Raw genomic sequence first — 20,957 nt, forward strand, 5'->3', positions numbered from 1 at the left:
GAATAGTTCCAAATTACACACAACATAAAAACAAAGACTTCTTGCCCAATATTACAGCAAATGCACTATGGAGTGTGTTTATCTTTAATCACACACAAGGGGAGGAACTCTAGTGCTTAAATAAAATGCTCAATGAAGATCTAATCTTGGACAAGTCACAGGGGTGGCACGTGCTTACGGGGATTGACAAAGGATGTTCGTTAGAGGAGTGAGAAAATGGAAATTTGAAAATGAAAATAGCAAGATTCATCTTGGAGAAATAGTTGCTGGTTGGAATTTGCACTTTCGAGACATACCTTAGTTGGCTTGTGCATGTAGTGTGATGTCTGATGAGGGCTCTAACCAGCGATGATGAACAAAAGGCTGACAACAGGTTAGAGGCGAACACGTCTGTCCGCTATAGGAGCTGGAAGCGACTGAGGACGAATTCAGGGCATTCACAGGGGACCTCGGTTTCAAAGCACGGCCTGCGGCATTGTCTGGAAAGATGCAAAACAGAGCCAGCGGATTTGTGGGAAAAGAGGTCTAAAGCTAGGACTACCTATACCCTACCCAGCAGCTGATATAATCCCTACGACCTGCCCTTCTTATCCTAACACAAGGTCTCTAGTCATTAACGGAATTTTACCCCCTATCTTTAAGGCAGAACGGACATGCCGATCCCCCAAGTCATAAAGGCGGGGGGGTTAAAAATGGCTGCTCTTCTAGCAAACACAATACATTTGAAATACCGAGAATGTGAGTCAATATCAAAATGTAACAATATATATATATATATATATGAATAAATTATCACATCACGTGATTCACATAGATCATCGAGCTACAAATGTCCTTTAATATCTAATTCGCTCTACCTCAGAATTGATATATTTTCATATATGTACCGAAGGGGAATTTTTTTTAGTGATAATAATTTCGTCCTCTCATGGGGATCTCTCTGTGGCCTTGACTGGATAACGTCACTGGCCGTTCCTGAATTTCGTTCCCGTCCTACTGGACGGTGGTTCGATCCCATGAGGGGACGAAATTATTATCAACTAAAAAATTCCCCTTCGGTACTATATGATAATATATCAATTCCGAGGTTAGAGCGAATTAGATATTAAAGGACATTTGTAGCTCGAGTGATATATATATATATATATAAATATATATATATATATATGTGCATATATATATCTACTATATATATATATATATATGTGTGTGTGTGTGTGTGTGTGTATGCACTATATAGTGTATATACACTATATGCACATATGACCAGTGGACACCGAATAGCTGTTCCATTACTTTCAATGAAAGCTATATATATCACAACTTCAATATCTATTTATTATCATTTGCTAAAACATTTGTAAAACATGTAATTTACGAAAACTCTCATTAATAGTTACTTTTTTTTATAAAACACGAGTAAGATATATTCATTTATTTACGTAACTTCTCAAAGCGAAAATTATTAATATAATTTCAACGAACAAAGCAACATTGTATGAACTCTGCAAAAAAAAAGCATAATTTTTATATAACTTTTAAAAAATCTTGGAAAAAATTTCATAAAATGCAATACGTTTACGAAAATATATAGTGGTCACTTAAAGTGAATTAGCACATTGCAATTTTGAATTTGAAAAAATATGATGTTGCATTGACATAGGACAAAAAATTCGAAAATATTGTGAAAACCACAGAAATATGATTCAATAAAAAGATGGTAAATAAATAAAAAAAAGTAAATAAATAAATTGTACCACATGTTAAATGATAGTAGCAATTATATATCCTCATAACTATATTCACGCAGAAAACCGAGTAATATTTTGGTTGTAACTCAGATTATCTTGTAGAATTTTAACACCCCTTTTTAACTGGAATTCGTCGAATCATTACGTTATATCTGAAATATTCTATTCTGGCAATTTTAACATTTTCCCGAATGTCCTAAAAATACGTTGGTGCTCATTATACTCTTTTAGAACTCACCTACTTCTCCTAAAAAGCACAAATGCACACAATTATGGAAACACGTATACCCCCACACACACTAAACTATAAAGTTATTTTATGTAGAGCGACCTCGAAGCATATCGTCAAAGTCAACTAGTAGTGTCAGCTACCTCGTCAACAATTCAATAGATATCCTAACATCCCTAGATGGTGTCTATGCTGAAACCGTCAGATTTGTGAGCCAGATGGGCAGCCATCTTTGAAAATGGAGACCATTCTGGCATTTCAAGATCACTAGATGTATCGCTAATTTTCGAGTTTTGAGGATAATTAAAAAATGTTTATCAGTGACCTATCTCACTTTGAAACTAACAATCTCGTATTTGAGACAGTACTAACCTCGGTATTAGAAAGACGATGTAAATGAATGTAATTTTCTTCGTATCTATACAGCGCATGCGCAGTGCATGTTTCATTCAAAAATGAAAATATTGAATTAAAAATCATTAAGTCGTTCAATTCGTAATTACTAAGTGCTATTATAATTCTGTTTTAATGATGACATAATGACCTGTAATAATTTGAAATTAATGGTACTGTAAATTATTATTTACTTGATAAATGACTGAATATTCCTCTTCAGGACAAAATAGAACAAAATTATTATTTATTTCAAAAATAATCGAATCGACTGATAATTATTTTTCTTCAGTAAACGTACCCAATAATTCACCATAATCAACAGCTTATATAATGTATTGATGTATAAGAAAAAAAGCCGTGTGCCATACTAATCACCCCCTAGCGATTATCAACCAATTATCATATTAATGATTAATTAACGAGGGTAAAAATTGCCATTAACTTCAATAATTGATAATTGTCCTTTTCTAATGAGATTAAGCCATCGACAGATATTTTTTTTTTTTTTTTTTTGCATTCCGCTCTCGGAACGAACCTTGCATTTTATTTGACATTTGAGAGAGAGAGAGAGAGAGAGAGAGAGAGAGAGAGAGAGAAAGAGAGAGAGAGAGAGAGAGAGAGAGAAACACGCACTGCGCATGCGCTGTATAGATACGAAGAAAATTACATTCAATTACATCGTCTTTCTAATACCGTAGGTTAAGTAACTTGTACTCAAATACGAGAATTGTTAGTTTTCAAAGTGAGATAGGTCACTGATAAAACATTTTTAATTATCCTCAAAACTCGAAAATTAGCGATACATCTAGTGATAATGAAATGCCAGAATGGTCTCCATTTTCAAAGATGGCTGCCCATCTGGCTCACAAATCTGACGGTTCCAAAATAGACACCATCTAGGGAGGTTAGGATATCTATTGAATTGTTGACGAGTTAGCTGACACTACTAGTTGACTTTGACGATATGCTTCGAGGTCGCTCTACATAAAATAACTTTATAGTTTAGTGTGTGGGGGTATGCGTGTTTCCATAATTGTGTGCATTTGTGCTTTTTAGGAGAAGTAGGTGAGTTCAAAAGTGTATAATGAGCACCAACGTATTTTTAGGATATTCGGAAAAATGTTAAAATTGCCAGAATAAAATATATCAGATCTAACGTAATGATTCGACGAATTCCAGTTAAAAAGGGGTGTTAAAATTCTACAAGATAATCTGAGTTACAACCAAAGTATTACTCAGTTTTCCGCGTGAATATAATTATGAGGATATATAATTGCTACTATCGTTTAACCTAATGTGGTACAATTTTATTTATTTATTTTTCATTTATTTAAAGCCATCTTTGTTTTATTGAATCGATATTCTGTGTTTCAAATATTTCGAATTTTTTGTCCTATGTCAACGCAACATCATTTTTTTCAAAATTGCAAAATGTGCTAATTCACTTTAAGTGACACTATATATATCCTAAACGTAATGCATTTCATGAAATTTTTCCAAGTTTTTTTAAAAGTTAGATAAAAATTATACTTTTTTTGTTTTTGCAAAGGTCATATAATGTTGCTTTGTTCGTTGAAATATATTAATTAATTTTTAATCGCTTTGAGAAGTCACGTAAATAAATGAATATCTTACTAGTGTTTTATAAAAGGGTGGTATCTATTAATGAGAACTTGCGTAAACTACATGTTTTACAAATGTTTTAGCAAATGATAATAAATAGATATTGAATGTTGTGATATATATAGCTTTTATTGAAAGCAATGGAACAGCCATTCGGTGTCCACTGGTCATATGTGCATATATAGTGTATATACACTATATAGTGTACACACACACACACACACACACACACACACACACATATATATATTACGTATATACTATATATATATATATATATATCTATATATATATATATATATATATTATATATAGTATACTAATATATATATTATATATATATATATATATATATATATAGATATATATATATATATAATATATATATGATATATATTATATAATCCCTACGACCTGCCCTTCTTATCCTACACAAGGTCTCTAGTCATTAACGGAATATTACCCCCCATCTTTAAGGCAGAACGGACATGCCGATCCCCAAGTCGTAAAGGTGGGTGGGGGGGGGGGGGTAAAAATGGCTGCTCTTCTAGCAAACACAATACATTTGAAATACCGAGAAGGTGCGAGTCGATGATAAATTGTAAACAATATAATATAATATATATATATTATATATATATATATATATATATATATATATATATATATCTATAATCTATATATATATATATATAGATATATATATATATATATATATATATAATATATATATATATATATATCATATATACTATATATCTATATATATATATATATAATATATATATATATATATATATATATATCTATATATATATATATATATTATATAATATATATATTTTATATAGATATATATATTATATAATATGTATATATATATATATATTTATATATATATATATATATATTATTATTACTTATAATATATTATTATCTATATATATATAAATAATTAATATATAGGTATATATGTATATATATATATATATAATATAATATAATATAATAATAATATTATAATCACACGTCATATATATACAATATACGTAATATATATATATATATATAAATATATATATATATATAATATAATTATTGTTACATTTTTATATCGACTCGCTTTCTCGGTATTTCAAATGTATTGTGTTTGCTAGAAGAGCAGCCATTTCCCCCCCCCCCCTCCCAGTTATTTGGTTTAGATATGTGGATGATATCTTCTGTATTTGGCCAGTCACGAAAAAATCTCCAGGTATTCCTTAATAATCTCAATATGTTTAGTCCCTTCTATAAAATTTACTGTAGAGGAAGAAAGAAATTGTAATTTGAATTTTCTTGATGTAAATGTCCTTAGAAATGATAGAAATTTCACCTTTTCAGTCTTTCGAAAATCAACTAACATTGCCTCTTTTGTTCATTACTGCTCCAATCACCATCAAAATGTTAAATTCTCTGTTTTTTCTGGGATGTTCTTAAGGGCTTTACGTGTCTGTAGCCCGCAGTTTATTGACGCTGAAATTAAAACTATTTATGATATTGCATTGAAACTTAAATACCCAAGGACTTTTATAGATGTGGCATGGAAAAGAGCTAGAAAAACATTTTATTCAACTAATGACAAACTTGAATTTAGTAAGCATAACATTCTAAAATTACCCTATGATGAAAGGTTTTTAGATATTCCTAGAAATTTAAAGCTATTTAACATAAATGTTATTTTCAGTAATATTAATGTCAAGAGTTTAATAATCAAAAATTCTCCTACAGATCTTCCAGGCTGCATATATGAAATTCCTTGCAAAAAGTGTGATAAAGTCTATTACGGACAGACCGGTAAATCTCTTTCTCAAACGTCTCAAGCAACATCAATATTCTGTGAGAACTGGGCAAATATCGAATGCATTATTCGTACATATGAGAGATTTGGACCATCCTATTAACTGGAGTCAAGCAAGAGCCTTAATCCCATGTAATGACACAGTTAAAAGGAATATCATTGAATCTTGTTTCATCAAGTCAAATAATTGAAATGTTCTAAATTTAAGTCTTGGTTTATTTAAACTTGATGCTTTCATTATGAAAAAAGTTGTAGATAAATATAAGAAACAAAATTAATATATTCAGTTTTTACATGTTTTGGACTGTAAAGATACTTTGTATTTCAGTTAGGTTTGTGACCGTGTGATTCCGATAATCCTGGATTATCTCTTTTAAGTTTTACCCTTTCGACAATTAACCATCTGGTATTCTTGATCTTGTTTTGTACCTGAGACCTTCATCTCCAATTGTACTTCATTAACTCCTTGACGATGTCTGAGTAAAGACGAAAGCGCTTGGATTTCTGACTATTATTTTCCTGTGGTATTCGCTTTTTTACATATATATTCCCATATTTTTAATACTCTCTCTCTCTCTCTCTCTCTCTCTCTCTCTCTCTCTCTCTCTCTCTCTCATATATTTTGTGATGCTCAAATGGGAGATATCCTCACGGATGATGGAGCCCAATCCGCAGCAATTTCCAGAAATTTCCAGAAAAGAAAATTGCTGAAATATTTATCAGTGTAGTTACATGTAGTTTTTAAAAATTATTTTTAATCTTTATATTAATTGTTATTGTTGTCTCTTCTCGAAAAAGTTAGGAAAATATATATATAATATATATATATATATATATATATATATATATATATATATATATATATATATATATCAATTCTTAACTTTTAATTTTTTCGAGAAGAGACAACAATAACAATTAATATAAAGATTAAAAATAATTTTTTAAAACTACATGTAACTACACTGATAAATATTTCAGCAAATTTCCTTGAATATTTCATTAGGACTTTGCCTGTTTTCAAAGTAGCCTGCCAGAAAGTCGCAATGAAATACGTTAAGTTTCTATATTTTCATTCCTTTCCTTATCCGTTCTTATGAGTTTATTCGTTAATTTATTTGTGGTGGATTGAAATTGCGTTAGACTTAACTTAAACTACAGAATTACTGATATGAGTTACTTTGAAGAAATAATAGCTACACTTTACATTCAAAGAACGATATAATTGATATAATCTGAAGAGCTGCCCAACTACGTATGTGCTGTTTTTATTTGTAAGTGAAGTTTTTTTCTTTTTTTCATTTATTTACTTTTTATTTACCCCTAAAAATTGCTATTAAAAGCATCTTATCTAGGTTATTTGCTATATTTAACGTTAAGTCTTTCGTAAGATCTGTTCATGGGTAGCCTATTCTTCGATAAAAACCCAAATTTAACCATAGAAATCAAACATCAACTTGTTAGACAGTAGAAAAACGATATATAATATCCATTTTGTATTTTTTGTAGTTTCTCATCTTTTATAACTTTTTTCAATTTGTAGTGATCATAATATGACGCAATTCTATATTAGAGCCTTTTATTATCATTATTCTTACTACGGATGTGCTGGTATTATTTTAATTAAAATAAGATGTTTTGGGTATTTTACCTTGGCCAAATACAGACTCAGCTTTCACGATACACTCGAAAATTCTTGGAATTTCCACTATAATGAATTATACGTTATGGTGAATTTGGCTTTATATAGCTTATAGGATTATATTTAAAACTAAAAATATTTCTGAGTCATGCTTTTATATGCTGATAAGAAATTCCCTAATTATTACTTATGTTATGTATTTATCTCCAATCAAATTCAGGAATTATCTCCACAGTATACTTAGTTTTGATTCCTGGTGGAATGTCACTCAAAATTCATGGTGGAGAATAAAGGTAAACATATTACGTATATGAGGTGAGTGCTGTATTTTAGTTTCCGGTAAACTTTCGTTTTCTTTTCATACCCTTTTTGGTAGACTATTATAAACTAATAATCGAAACTGGGAGTGTTTTGAAAATTCAATACCCAGTGGCATAATCGTAGCTGTGTAAGTCTTTTAAATATTCACATGGTAACTTAATCATTCAGAGTTATAGAATATCAGACTCGGTGCTGATATTTTCCGTAATTCACAAATTATTATAATGATATTACGTAGTAGCTTCCTATACTCGTACGTAGCCTATAGCTACAAAATAATACGTACCGTGAAATTTTAATGTTTTTTGTATATGTACAACTATTGTATAATTCTTAATCTAAAATGTATTGTCAAATAGCTGTACAATAACATATAGATAGCTTCCGTTGTGTGATTGATTATTATTTTTGTTTAATTATAGCTATACCCAAGCCTAGGGTGTTATATATCTCGTGTCTATATTTCCCTTTAGATGCATGCAATCCATAAATATTATTTATAAAACTATTCACTAAAACATCTATAGACGTCACCTTATGAAATGTGTATAACACAAACACTATCACTTATCATTTATGGTTAACTCTTTTGATCAAAATAACTTGAATTGTGTATGAATTATGAGGTCCATCTAAGGACACAATATCCGAGTAGAGTCCATAGATATTCTGAGTTAAAATGCTTTCCTAGTAAATTAAACTAATTCTTAGTGCGCAAAGACTTTCAGCGGTGACACTGAGGAGGTAAATCCTTTCTATTTTTGGTCCATGTCCCTTAAAAAAACACATTAATTCTTCTTGTAATTAAAAACTTTCCACCGAATTCAGAGAACTTTACTTTATATCATGGTCATCGTCTCAACACTAGACACACCGAGTATTTTACACTTTACACTTTCTTTTTATGTTTCCTTGGTGATATTGTATGGTTGAAATTCAGGCTGTTTTAGCTGCATTGGTACTGTATAAGGTCTCTTAAGTTTCCTATTGATTTTACTTACTTACTTACGGTTAAAGGAGGTATATATTATTATTATTATAGAAAGTGGCTATCGCAACTGTAACTCATAAAATATAACTTGGTTTTGTTAATGACCTTGTGTAGACAAATACCCAAAGCTAAATGAAAATCAATACAAAAATATCTTTATTGTTTATGGAAAGTAAGTTAAAAAGAAAATTAAATAGCTTTGTGCGGAGAAATGAGTCAATATTGATTAATATGCGATTTTGGGGGAGCGCCGATGCAAAGAAAACGTCCCGCCCTCTAACATCATATAAACAATGTTGCCAATGTTGATATTTTTCGTGATTTAAAGGCTATTTTTCTTCGTGAGACTGGAATTTCTCGCGCTACTCTTAGCGCATTAGTGTATTTTATCGCTACTTTTGTCAAGTTTATGGAAATTTCTGGCCAATTATCTCACGACCATAATTATTTCTTCAGGAAAAAGTCTTTGCTTATGTAGGATAATTCTATCCCTCTCTATCTGAATTTCATTTTATAGTACATTCGAATATTTTTCGTGTTTTCATATTATAACCTTGATTATAGGTAGTGTCTACCTATAGGTATACAACAAGTACACACAGGGAATTTGCTAAAGGAGATAAGGGTCAGTGAGCCAAAGGACCATAGCAATTATATATGCAAATGAAAAGTAGGAATCATCGATCATCCTTCTTGCCAGATATGTCGACGGCATGATGGCAGTATGCAAACTGACAGGATATTGCGCAATGTCAACCCTCTCACTATTACTAACCTATAAATATGTTCGTCTTGTGCAATAAAACACCAGACTCTAGTTTTCAATATATTGTGTCGTATAAATCAGAATATTGCACAATAACACTGATTGTGTAGGGGAAGCTTAGTTAATCTTCCAATCTTTTTATCTACTACACGTATCGAGCATAGCAACTACATTATGCTGAATGGAATTCCGCTTGTATCAATTTAAAGCAATGGGAAGCAAATCCTGCCTATTTTCTCTTATCTGTAAATGCGATGATGCTTCACATTATAACTGTAGACTGTAAAATGTTTACTTATTCTTTATAAATCTAACGTCTTAACCCTGGAACTTGCCGTTGAAAATAATTTTGTTTATTCTCTTAAAACAGCAATTTCAAGCAAATTCTGCCCATTTTTTCTTACCTATAAATGCGTAGATACTTCGTACTATAACTGTTAACTGTATACAATACAAGTTGTAATATATGATCATATTTATCATAAATAAACTAACGTTTGAATGAACTTTCGGCTAGAAAATGTTATATCCCCAAATAAAACCAGCATTTGCAACACTGCTTCCACTGAGAGCGTTAGTGACCGCAAAGCGACAGAAGCCACTCGCAATTATTCGTCAATATCAGTCTTGAATTCTTATGATTATTGTGTATCTTCGTGTATATTTTTCAATATACACCTGTGGATGAATACGGTGATTATTCAGTGGATAATTATGTTGATAAGATGGTTAGAATAGCATTTAGATAAGTAGAAATATTGAGGTCATTAGCAGGGAAGCGACGGGCTTGGTCAAGTCAAGCTTCGTGGAGCACGGGATGCGATAGGCTACATACCTACTTACTCTTTAAAATAAAATATTAATCAGGACTATCTCTTATTTTAGTTAGTAACAATAAACTACGATAGGTAATGATGTAAACTAGCTTTTCATTGTCTTCAGAAAGGAAAGAATGCTGAGGTTAGGGTAGCTAGGTAAGAAGGACTTGGTAACAACAGCTACCTAGCCTACGCCATCGTGACTGACTCTTATTCCTATTAGGCTAGTATGTATTTTTAAATACTTATAATATTTATATCACTTTGTAATACCTTATTACTTGTTTAGGTAAATAATACCCTCTCGTGGCCAACTTAGCTAGCTAGCCTAGCAGTACTACCTACCAAACCAATTAGGCTAGGCAATGGAATTCTTAGGTACCCTATGTAGGTACCTAGTAATTATGATTACTTTTAGTAGCTTACTTTGTTAATTGTATAATTAGGATAGAATGCAGATTGGAAGGTCGCAACTTACTTTTGGGGGGTCCTTGTGGAAGGAGGGGCCTTTCAGGTAAGGGCTCAGCATCCGAGGTTGTCTAGGTTAGGTTAACGGAAGTCTCGTTAGGGTGTAGTTTATTTTTTGGAAGACTCCAGCCACCTCCCTCATTATATATAATTTATATTTTTCTTGGGTAAAACACATCAAAACAAAATAGGGGCGCCTGAAGATTTGTCGGCAAGAGTACCGTCTGCTAGATAATTAGCGGACGAATACAAACAAGATGTTGGACGTATGTTTTGGCGCGTTATTTAGTTTCAGCGTGGTCGAACGGCGCTGCGCGCCTTATCAACATTTTTAATGATTCTTGGCAAGCTCATATGTTCTGGCAAGAAAAAATGGCATAGAAAATATAAACTGTATGAACCTGCACTTAGCTTATTTGAGAACGAAATTGGAATCGTCGGACCAGTTGGAAATTACCGATTCGGACGACTCGATAGTCGATACACCGCCACTGGAAGGTGCGCCATGCTTCACGAGGCCGATTGTGCCTTCTTCACACTTATTGCATTCACCACTAAAATCACCAAGAAGGCCATTTTTCATTAAAAAGATAAGTAATGACTTTACACAAGACACCCAAATCCAGCAACGTGACCGGATTGGCGGCGGCAAATTGAAAAGATGTTGGGGATAAGACGCGGACACAGCCATGTTGGGAAGCCAGGAAAGACTGAGGTCGCGTGGCACATTGGGTCGGGGCACAACGAGATTGTCAGCTGTTTTGGATGGAACTACTTACCTTGGCGGATGGATTGGTGGCCCGGGCAGAAGGAGTTACGAGGTCTGCCCAACGAATCTACAGACTACTCACAAAATATTTCTTCTCAGTACATAACCATCACAAATGCAAAATAGGAACAGAGAAAAATAATTGGGTAATTGAATTATGACTTATAAGGTAAAACGATACCAGTCTCACACCCCTCCATCAGTAATAGGTACAGCAAATTTGTAACCAGTCAACACCCCTAGGTTACCTTAGGTTGGGGCCTTCATTTCAGTGTACTCCCCACAACCTATGCATACTAGATTTATCTAAATATCAGAGAAACGTAGACAATTGAATAGATATAGTTTTGTTTGTTGTTACTTAAATTTAGAATGGTTTTTTTTTCAGATTCTCATCTAAGATATATCACATTTCATACCACTTTGTGGCAAATAGAAGTGATTTGTCATTTGTTAGATAGTGAAATTTATGTTCTTTCTTATACTGTCTTACAATCTCTGATTGTATTAACTGGTTACCAGCTGCGCTTGGAAAATATCCTATTGTTAAGACCTCAGGTTTGTCAGCTATATGAAAAATACAAATTGATTTAAAATTTTGTCATTTTTCTATCTCTTAAATGAGATTGCCTTTCAATTTCATGTCAAATTTTGACATTGTAATGTGTTAGCATTGCAGTGAACATTTAATTTTTTGGTGTAGTCCACTGTTTTATATCTTATTTCATTTTTCAGGTTACGACACGACTACAGATGGAAACAGCTGTTTTGAAGAGCTGATGCCGGTTCCAAGTTTTTATCATTGAAGACCTTCAGGTAAGTGTTTAAATGAGAGGCTTACTCTTATGGTGGTGAGAGTTCTTGATGTAAGAGGTAGTTTTTGACTGTTGACTATTTGCTGTCAAGGAATAATTATTTCTAGTGTAAAGGTGACACCTAGAATGTGGTGAACCTACCTAGTTTAAAAAAAGAAACCCTACTATAGACTAGCAACCTAACAGGTTTTCTTGGTTGTTGGTGCCTTGCTGAATTATTATAATTTAGTTTTCCTGCAATTATGATTCAGGGCACACCTCACCAGAGCGAAATTCTGCTGACTTTGAAATACCCATTGCCTTAAGTGCTGATTGACTGGAAGTCACCCAGTGCATGGCTTTACTGGCTAAATTCCTTGATTCATTCATTCATTTTTTCCTACATGGCTGTCATCTGCACTGGTCTTTTACAAGAAAATGCAAATTGCACCAAAGGTTTCATGCTGTCACCTCTCAGTATCCATATACGTACTGTATAGTGCTTGCTGCTCACTTTATCTTTTTTTTTTTTTTTTTTTTTTTTTTTTTTAACAACTTAACTGCATGTCTTTGATGCTGAACCCAAGCGCATATTTCACTTGACAGTGTAGTAATCTGGTTAAAATTTTCTATTATAGTGGGAAAAAATATGCTATCTCGGTGTAGTGTGGCACACACTGGATTTTATTACTTTCATGACAAAGTGAAGTATAATACATAAACTTCAACTTACCAGTTGTGTTGAATTTTTGTCTTATGTTAATTACGTTAGAAAAATTGTGGTTTCCCTAGTGAATAATTTTCTTATAATCTTAGCCATTTTCTTCATGCAAAATCTCTTTCAACAGATTGATACAGTGAGGCTGGAAGCAGCTCATTATAATCTTGATACAGTGAGGCTGGAAGCAGCTCATTATAATCTAAGTGTGAAGAGGATTCGAACTGGAAAAGAAAGGGAATTACTATTAAATAGGTATTTCGGTTTATATTTCAAGTTTCGTTTATAAAGCATGGATGCTAAGAGGAAGAGGAAGAAATATAAATGTCCGGAGTGTGACTACCAGGGAGGAACGACCGACATACGAAAACATGCCACTATCCACTCTGGTGAGATGCCTTACAGTTGCAGTGTTTGCGAAAAAAAGTTCCGATTGAAAAGCAATTGCAAGAGACATGAATTAATTCATTCTGGTATTAAATTTGAATGCACTATTTGCCTTGCTAAATTCAGTGACAAACAAACTCTTCAGAAACACAAGCGCTTTCACACTGGGGTGGGTTTGCTAACATGTTCCTATTGTCAAAAAAAGTTTGTACAAAAAGGGACCTTAAGGGATCACATACTAACTCACACTCGGGAGAAACTTTTCAAATGTCCAACTTGTGACAAAGCTTTCACAGAGAACAACCAACTGAGAGTGCATATGAAAGTCCATGGGAATGCTTTCACTTGTGGCTTTTGTAACAAAGTATTCACCAGGATGGATTCACTAAAGAAGCACAGAGCAAGGCACCTCAAGGGGACATTTGTTAGGGAAAAGGTAGAGTGCCCTGTTTGCAATAAAAATATTGTTGGCAAGGATGGTTTGCGGCGCCACATGCGAATTCATACAGGAGAAAAACCTTACCATTGTGAAAATTGTGATGAAACATTTCGATTTAGGAACCAGCTAGATTCTCATATGCATGTCCATTCAGGAGGAAGTTCATTTTCCTGTAAGGATTGCAATAAAGAATTTAAGCTCAGAAAATCTTTATTGATTCATATGAAACTGCATTCACCAAACAAAAATATATTCAAGTGTTTGTTTTGTGACAAGGAGTATTTTGAGAGGAACAACATTATCCGCCATGTTAGAACTAGACACGCTTCCTCAGAATCTGAAATAGGTCATGATGACTCAGAGGAAGCATTCCAGTGCAGAGTTTGCAAAGAATCTTTTCCCAGTGAAAAGTCCTGTATATGCCATGAAATTTGTGTTCATAGTTTTATAGAACCATCAAGAAGCAGTGGTGCTAATGCTGCAGATTGCAATAATAGTGAAATGAAGGATATGACAGAAACGAGTGACTCCGTTGCGGATCCTGAAAAAGACGAGAACAGCTTTAACCTTGTTCCTAACAAATATGGCTCGAAACCGCACAAGAAAAACCGTTACCAGTGTGAGAATTGCGGCAAAGTTTTTAAGTACAAAGCAGAACTTGATACTCATAGTTACACGCACTTGGAAGGAAAACCATTTGCTTGTGAGGAATGTGGGAAGCAATATAAATGTAGGAAAACCTACAAAATACACATGAAGCAGCACTCACCAGATAAAGACATATATAAGTGTCCATTTTGTGATAGGCAGTCCTCCCGGAAAAGGAATGTAGTTCATCATGTAAGAGTGGAACATTCCCACCTTGAATTTGAGTTAGATTCTAATGACTCTGAGGAAGTGTTCGAATGCAGTGTCTGCAGGGCATCTTTTTCAAATAGGAAGTCATGTGTATGTCATGAAATTTGTGTGCATAGTTATATCGAACCATCAAGAGAGAATGTTTGCGCCAGTGAGGAAGATCGTAATAAAGAGAAAACAAAGTCTATAGCAGGCGTGAGTGAATTCATTTTAAATCCAGAAGGAGACAAGGAAAATGTTACCCATGTTTCAGAGATTGTATATGTTGATTATAAAATAGAAGATAATAGGTTGAATGAGGATATCTCCGATACAGAGAAGCAGTATGCCCCAGAATGCGAGGATAATGAAAGTGAAGACCCATTATCCAAATTAGATGTTGTGCCTAAAGTTGAGACTGTTGTGAAAGAGGAAGAGGATTCTAACGTAAGAGATGAAGGCTACTTTATACAAATAAAGGAGGAAATTGAAGAAGGCGCTGAAAATATGGACCCTCCCGTATGATATGTTAACATGTCTATATATCTTTGGGACTTTAAACAATAGTACCAAGTCTGTCCTCATAGGATAGCCAGTTCTTGGCAGAAGTAAATTTACTTCACATTTCAATCATATTGAACCATTTTTTTAGAAGGTTGTGTGTTCCATTTTTATATTTATTAATTTCTTTTTTACAAGGGTTGTAGTGTTTTGAGTGTTTAAAGGATAACATTTAAAAATATTACTGCTGTATTTTGTACATGAACTTCCCTGCCAGATATATACTTAGCTATAGTCTCCGACGTTCCGACAGAATTTCAAATCTCGCGGCACACGCGACAGGTAGGTCAGGTGGTCTACCTTACCCGCCGCTGGGTGGCGGGCGTATGAACCAATCTATCTCTCCAGCCAGATTTTTTTCTGTCGCTGAAGCGATAACAACTGTTGTCGTTTCATTCCGATATATTCTTCATTTCTCGCTTGCCTGGAGATTGATTTGGACATTTTGGTGACGTATTCGCTCTATTTTGGCTTGGCATACGCTGATTGTGGACCGTTATTGACTTTGCACTGGATTTTCCTGTAGAATGTCTGATTTTGATTCTGTTTCCAAAACTCCGGTTTTGTTTAGAGTATGTTTGACCGATGGATGTAAGGTGAGGTTACCGAAAGCTGCGGTTGACCCTCACACTTTCTGTGTTAAATGTAGGGGGAATGAATGTTCATTTAGTAACCCGTGTCAAGAGTGTGAGGTTTTGAACGAAGATGAATATAAGGCTCTTTCTTCTTATAGGAAACTTGAAAGGGATAGGGTACGTAAAGCTTCTTCAAGGAGTTCGAGCAGGTCGAGAATGAGTGAGAATGAAACTAACATTAATGTAGTTTTAGAACCTTCCTCCCAGGTCTCAGCTCCTGCTCCCCGCACCGAAGCCGGAGATTCGTCTTCGGAGGCGGCGGCCTCAAAAGCTTCCTTGTGTCCTAAGGAAGACAAGAATCTTCGTACTGATCAAGGTAAGAGTGTCAGTGATGATAAGAGCAGTGTACCCAGTGATGTGGAGGGTGCGTCTGACTGGCTCCTTAGTGCCTCCAGGCCTAGACCTCTTCCAGACTCCCAGTTCCAGTGGAGGAGGAAAGTCGAAAGCCGCAGGAGGGCTAGGGAGAGCCCCCACCGGTCAGGCGTCCCCTCGGCAGATCCTGAAGTTCGCTCCCAGGCTGCCTTGGATCGTAGAAGAAGAATATTCTTCGTCAGTGTTTTTTGTCATCCTCTTCTCCTTCGCCGAAGCGTGGTTGGAGCTCTAAGGAGGCGTCACGCCCGTTGAAGAGGGCTGCGGAGGCTCCCTTCAGTACGTTAGCGTCCAACCCAGAAGACTTTTCTGATGTAGCTTCCTTGCAAGCAAAGAAGCCTAGGAGAGCCAGTGATCGCCCGCCTTCTCCCGCTCCTCGCGCTGAGCTTGCTTCGGAAGAAGATCCTGGGGACTCTCCTTCTCGAGTGCTAGCGGGCCTACAAGGGGGGGGCCTCAATCAGATCACAGCCTTGGCGGACTCCTTGGCAATGGAGGATCGCGTAGAAGGAAGGATTTGTCTCTCCCTATCAAGAGATTCGAGGCTCGTTTCCGTCGGAAGAGCGCTCTCCTTGTAATCGGCGATCTCCTTCTTTTGAGGATACTTCTACACTTCGTAACATTTCACGAGAGGAACACCACTCCCGCTCGGAGGTGTCGAGACGCCATTCGACGGATAGGCGCTCCTTGGACTATGAAGATATTTCCCCAGATCGGATTCCTGCCTCGGTAGACGCTCAGCCCCTTCTGTTTCTCCTTCTTTAGAGTTCGGGCAAGAAGAGAGAGTCGCTCAGGTCATAGAAGACTTATTTCGTCGTCTCCGTCTCATCTTTCTTCTCCTCGCCTTCTCAGAGAACCTAGGGAATGCCCTTCTGAAAGTAGGCGCACTTCTCCTTCCGACTACTGTCGTCAGGCGTCGGATAACGTGACTGGTAGGCGCTCATCGCATGGAGTTCGCTCCTCCCCTGTAAGACATCAAGAGTCTAGTAGGAGCCCTGCTCCTGGTAAGCGTCCTTCTTTTAGTAGCTGTTCTCCTGGAGAAAGACGCCTTGATCCTCGTTTGCTTCGTTCTCGAGACTCCCTACTCCTGATCGGTCTCCTCTTGCTAGAAGTCAGGAACGCCTCAAGCGCCCTGCTTCTGTTAGGCGCTCGGAGCCTTACAGACGTTCTCCCCTTAGTAAGGACCAAGATCTCGCCGAACGCCCTGTTCCGTTTAAGCGCTCGGAGCATAGCAGCCGCTCTCCGCTTCGTAGGCATCAAGAGCCTCTCAAGCGCCCTGCTCCTAAAGGAAAAGCCCTATTTTTTAGGCAACGGTTTCGCCGCTTGGTAGGCGCCAGGATTCCCCTAAGCGCCATGTGACAGATAGGCGCTCGGCGCCTGGTAGCCGCTCTCTCACGATCGGCGCCAGGATTTTAGTAGGCGCTCTCCCTCTCGTAGTTTCCCTAGGGATAGACGTGTCGGTTTCTAGGGAAAGGAGTCTTTCCTCTTTTTCTGTTAAGAGTTTGTCTGCATTTAGGAAGGAATGCAAGTTTAGACGAGAAATTTTCGGATAAGCGTCCTTCTTTACGACTCGTCGTTCTCCTGTACGCCTCTCTACTTTGGAATCTTTCATCCTCATTCAAGACGTTTTGGTCTCCTTCATACGCACTGTACCCCAGCTAGGAAATCATCTAAGGTTATTCTCATAAGTATCCTCATCCCCGTTCTCCTCTTCAAGAAGACCAGGAAGCCTCTGAGGAAGAAACTAATACATCGGCAACAGTTTCTTCGTACAAGAAGCTCACAGAGCTTCTCCTTCAGGAGTTCGGAGAGTCTTTGAGCCCTACTGCTCCTCCTTCTCCACACTCGTTGTTCTCCACAGCGAAAGCAACGAAAGGATCTTCGTGTGTGAGAATGAAAACCGGACTCTTTCTATGAAGAAAGCGCTCAAGAGTTTCGGTTCATGGATGCGTACTAAAGAAGAAGCGGGAAAAAACTATGTTTGCCTTCCCTCCGTCGAAGCTTTCAGGACGGACAGGATTTGGTGGATGAGACAGGAGAACCCTTGGGACTGGGCCTTCCGTCTTCAGCTGACGCAGATTTTTCGGCAACTAGTAGACGCCACTAGAAGATCAGCTTTGAATTCGGCCAAAACTACGTGGGCAATGAATGAAATAGATCACATTCTAAAAAGGCATTTTTAGAGTCTTGGAAGTTTTCAAACTTTCTCGATTGGTCCCTCGGAGTCCTAGCCAAGAAAACTCAAGGACCGGACACGTTTTCTCCGGAGGATTTGAATTGTGTCTTATCCTGTATGGATAAATCGGTGAGGGATGGGGCCAAGCGAAATAGCTTCACTGTTGGAGCAGGGGTCTTGAAGAAAAGATCAGTATTTTGCTCATTTTTAACAAAGTCTGTCTCACATGCTCAGAGATCGTCTTTGCTTTTTGCCCCTCTCTCTACGCAGCTGTTTCCTAAACACCTGGTTCAAGACATTTCGAAGGCTCTCTCTGCCAAAGCTACGCAGGACCTTCTAGCGCAGTCTGCAAGAAGCCGCCGCCCTACCTTCCAGACTAAGACGAAGAAAGCTAAGCCGACCTCTCAGGAACCCTTTCGAGGGGTTGTTCTACCTCTAGATCCTCTTCGTTCAGAGGTCGGAAACCAAATAGAAGAGGGAGGACTTTTACGAAGTCAATCAAACCATCCCAAGTAAGACTCAAGTCCTTCAGACAACTGTAGGCGCCAGGCTTTTACAGTTTGCAGAAGTCTGGGGCCCAGAAAGAGACGCAGATGCCTGGACCCTGTCAATTTTGAGGAAGGGCTATCTCATCCCGTTCTCTTCGAGGCCCTCCCTTGACGAATACCCCGAGGGAGTTGACGGCCAGATACAGGGACCCCATCATGAATCAAGCCCTCCGACTAGCGGTAGATCAGATGCTGGAAAAGGAGGCGATCGAACTAGTGGCAGATCATCTTTCGGCAGGCTTTTTACAACCGCCTGTTCCTAGTTCCGAAATCCTCAGGGGGAGGGAGACCGGTGTTGGATGTAAGCGCCCTGAACTTCTTCGTCGAAAAGAAGAAGTTCACGATGGAGACCACTGCCTCGGTGTTAGCAGCACTCCGTCAGGGGACTGGATGGTGTCCTTGGACTTACAGGACGCTTACTTCCACGTACCAATCCATCCTTCCTCGAGGAAGTTTCTAAGATTCATGATGGGGGGAAGAATCTTCCAATTCAGGGCCCTGTGTTTTGGCCTCTCCACGGCCCCCCAAGTCTTTACGGCCATCATGAGGAATGTGGCACAATGGCTTCACCTAGAAGGGGTGAGGATTTCGCTCTATCTCGACGATTGGCTTATAAGGGCCAGTTCCAGAGATCTTTGTCTGAAGGACTTGAAGAAAACCCTGGATTTGACTTATTCCTTAGGACTTCTGGTCAATCTGCAGAAGTCAAGTCTGATTCCCGCTCAAGAGTGCGTTTATCTGGGGATCCAGATGAACTCTCTGAGTTTTCGGGCTTTTCCGTCACAGGAGAGGATAGCCCGGGGACTCGAAAAAGTAACAACCTTCTTAGGGAAAGAAGTATGCACAGTGAGGGAGTTGAGAGTCTGCTGGGGACGCTCTCCTCACTGGAGCAATTTGTTTCCCTAGGAAGGGTGCACCTGAGACCGCTCCAATCTTTCTTTCATCGGAATTGGAGTCGTCCTTCTCAGGATTTGAAGTTCTCCCTGTCAATTTCTCTTCAAATCAAGAAGGAGTTAGCATGGTGGGCGGATCCCAACAAGTTTCTCGCAGGGACTGCCTCTTCAATCCCAGAACCCCAGCCTGGTGTTGTTCTCCGATGCGTCGGAAACAGGTTGGGGGGCGACTCTGGGAACCAAGGAGGTGTCAGGAACCTGGGTGGGGGACCAGTCGTCCTGGCACATCAACAGGAAAGAACTAATAGCCGTGTGGCTTGCTCTGAAGGAGTTCGAGTCAGATGTGACAGGAGCAGTTGTGCAAATAAACTCGGACAACACCACGGCTCTGGCATACATCAGGAAACAGGGGGGACGCATTCCTTCTCTCTGTACGAAACAGCAAGAGATCTTCTTCTGTGGACAGAAGAAAGGGGGATAAAACTTTCTCACCAGATTCGTACAGGGAGAAAAAAGGAATGTAAGGGCAGATCTCCTCAGCAGGAAAGATCAGGTCCTTCCCACAGAGTGGACTCTGCACCAAGATGTTTGCCAGAGCCTTTGGAAGTTGTGGGGCAGGCCTCTCTTAGACCTGTTTGCAACTTCAAAGAACAAAAGACTGGATTCTGTATTGCTCGCCCATCTCGGATCCAGGAGCAATAGGGATAGACGCTCTCCTACTCAATTGGAAAAGGACTCGATGTATACGCGTTTCCCCCCTTCAAGATTCTGGGGTTGACTTTAAAAAAGTTCGCAGAGTCAGATTCCGCGAGGATGACTTTGATAGCTCCCTTTTGGCCAGCACAAGATTGGTTCACAGAGGTGCTGGAATGGCTAGTGGATTTTCCAAGATCGCTTCCTCTAAGGAGCGATCTACTCAGACAGCCCCACTTCGACAGGTACCTACAAAAACTCCCCGCTCTCAGTCTGACTGGCTTCAGACTGTCCAGAAA

At 37.4% G+C, this 20,957-nt stretch overlaps 1 protein-coding gene across 16 annotated transcripts in view; it reads left to right on the top strand.

Moving 5' to 3' along the window:
• The window catches only part of LOC135213132 (zinc finger protein OZF-like), an 81,402-nt gene that overhangs the window by 5,413 nt on the left and 55,032 nt on the right, over positions 1-20,957 (top strand). For 11 of the 16 annotated variants that reach the window (XM_064247058.1, XM_064247060.1, XM_064247059.1 and 8 more), the window contains exons 1-2: positions 10,119-10,249; positions 12,347-12,427. The exons of 2 other annotated variants lie outside the window; for them this stretch is intronic. Coding sequence is in view for 1 of the 14 variants with exons in the window: in XM_064247048.1 (XP_064103118.1) it covers positions 13,416-15,311 (1,896 nt within the window). In the remaining 13 variants the exon portion in view is untranslated. Of the gene's footprint in view, positions 1-10,118; positions 10,250-12,346; positions 12,428-13,253; positions 16,783-20,957 lie in introns of those variants that run through there. 3 more of the 16 variants (XM_064247049.1, XM_064247050.1, XM_064247048.1) reach the window with 2 other exon arrangements.

Source organism: Macrobrachium nipponense, chromosome 42 (genome assembly GCF_015104395.2).
Source record: "Macrobrachium nipponense isolate FS-2020 chromosome 42, ASM1510439v2, whole genome shotgun sequence".
Taxonomy (NCBI): Eukaryota; Metazoa; Arthropoda; class Malacostraca; order Decapoda; family Palaemonidae; genus Macrobrachium; species Macrobrachium nipponense.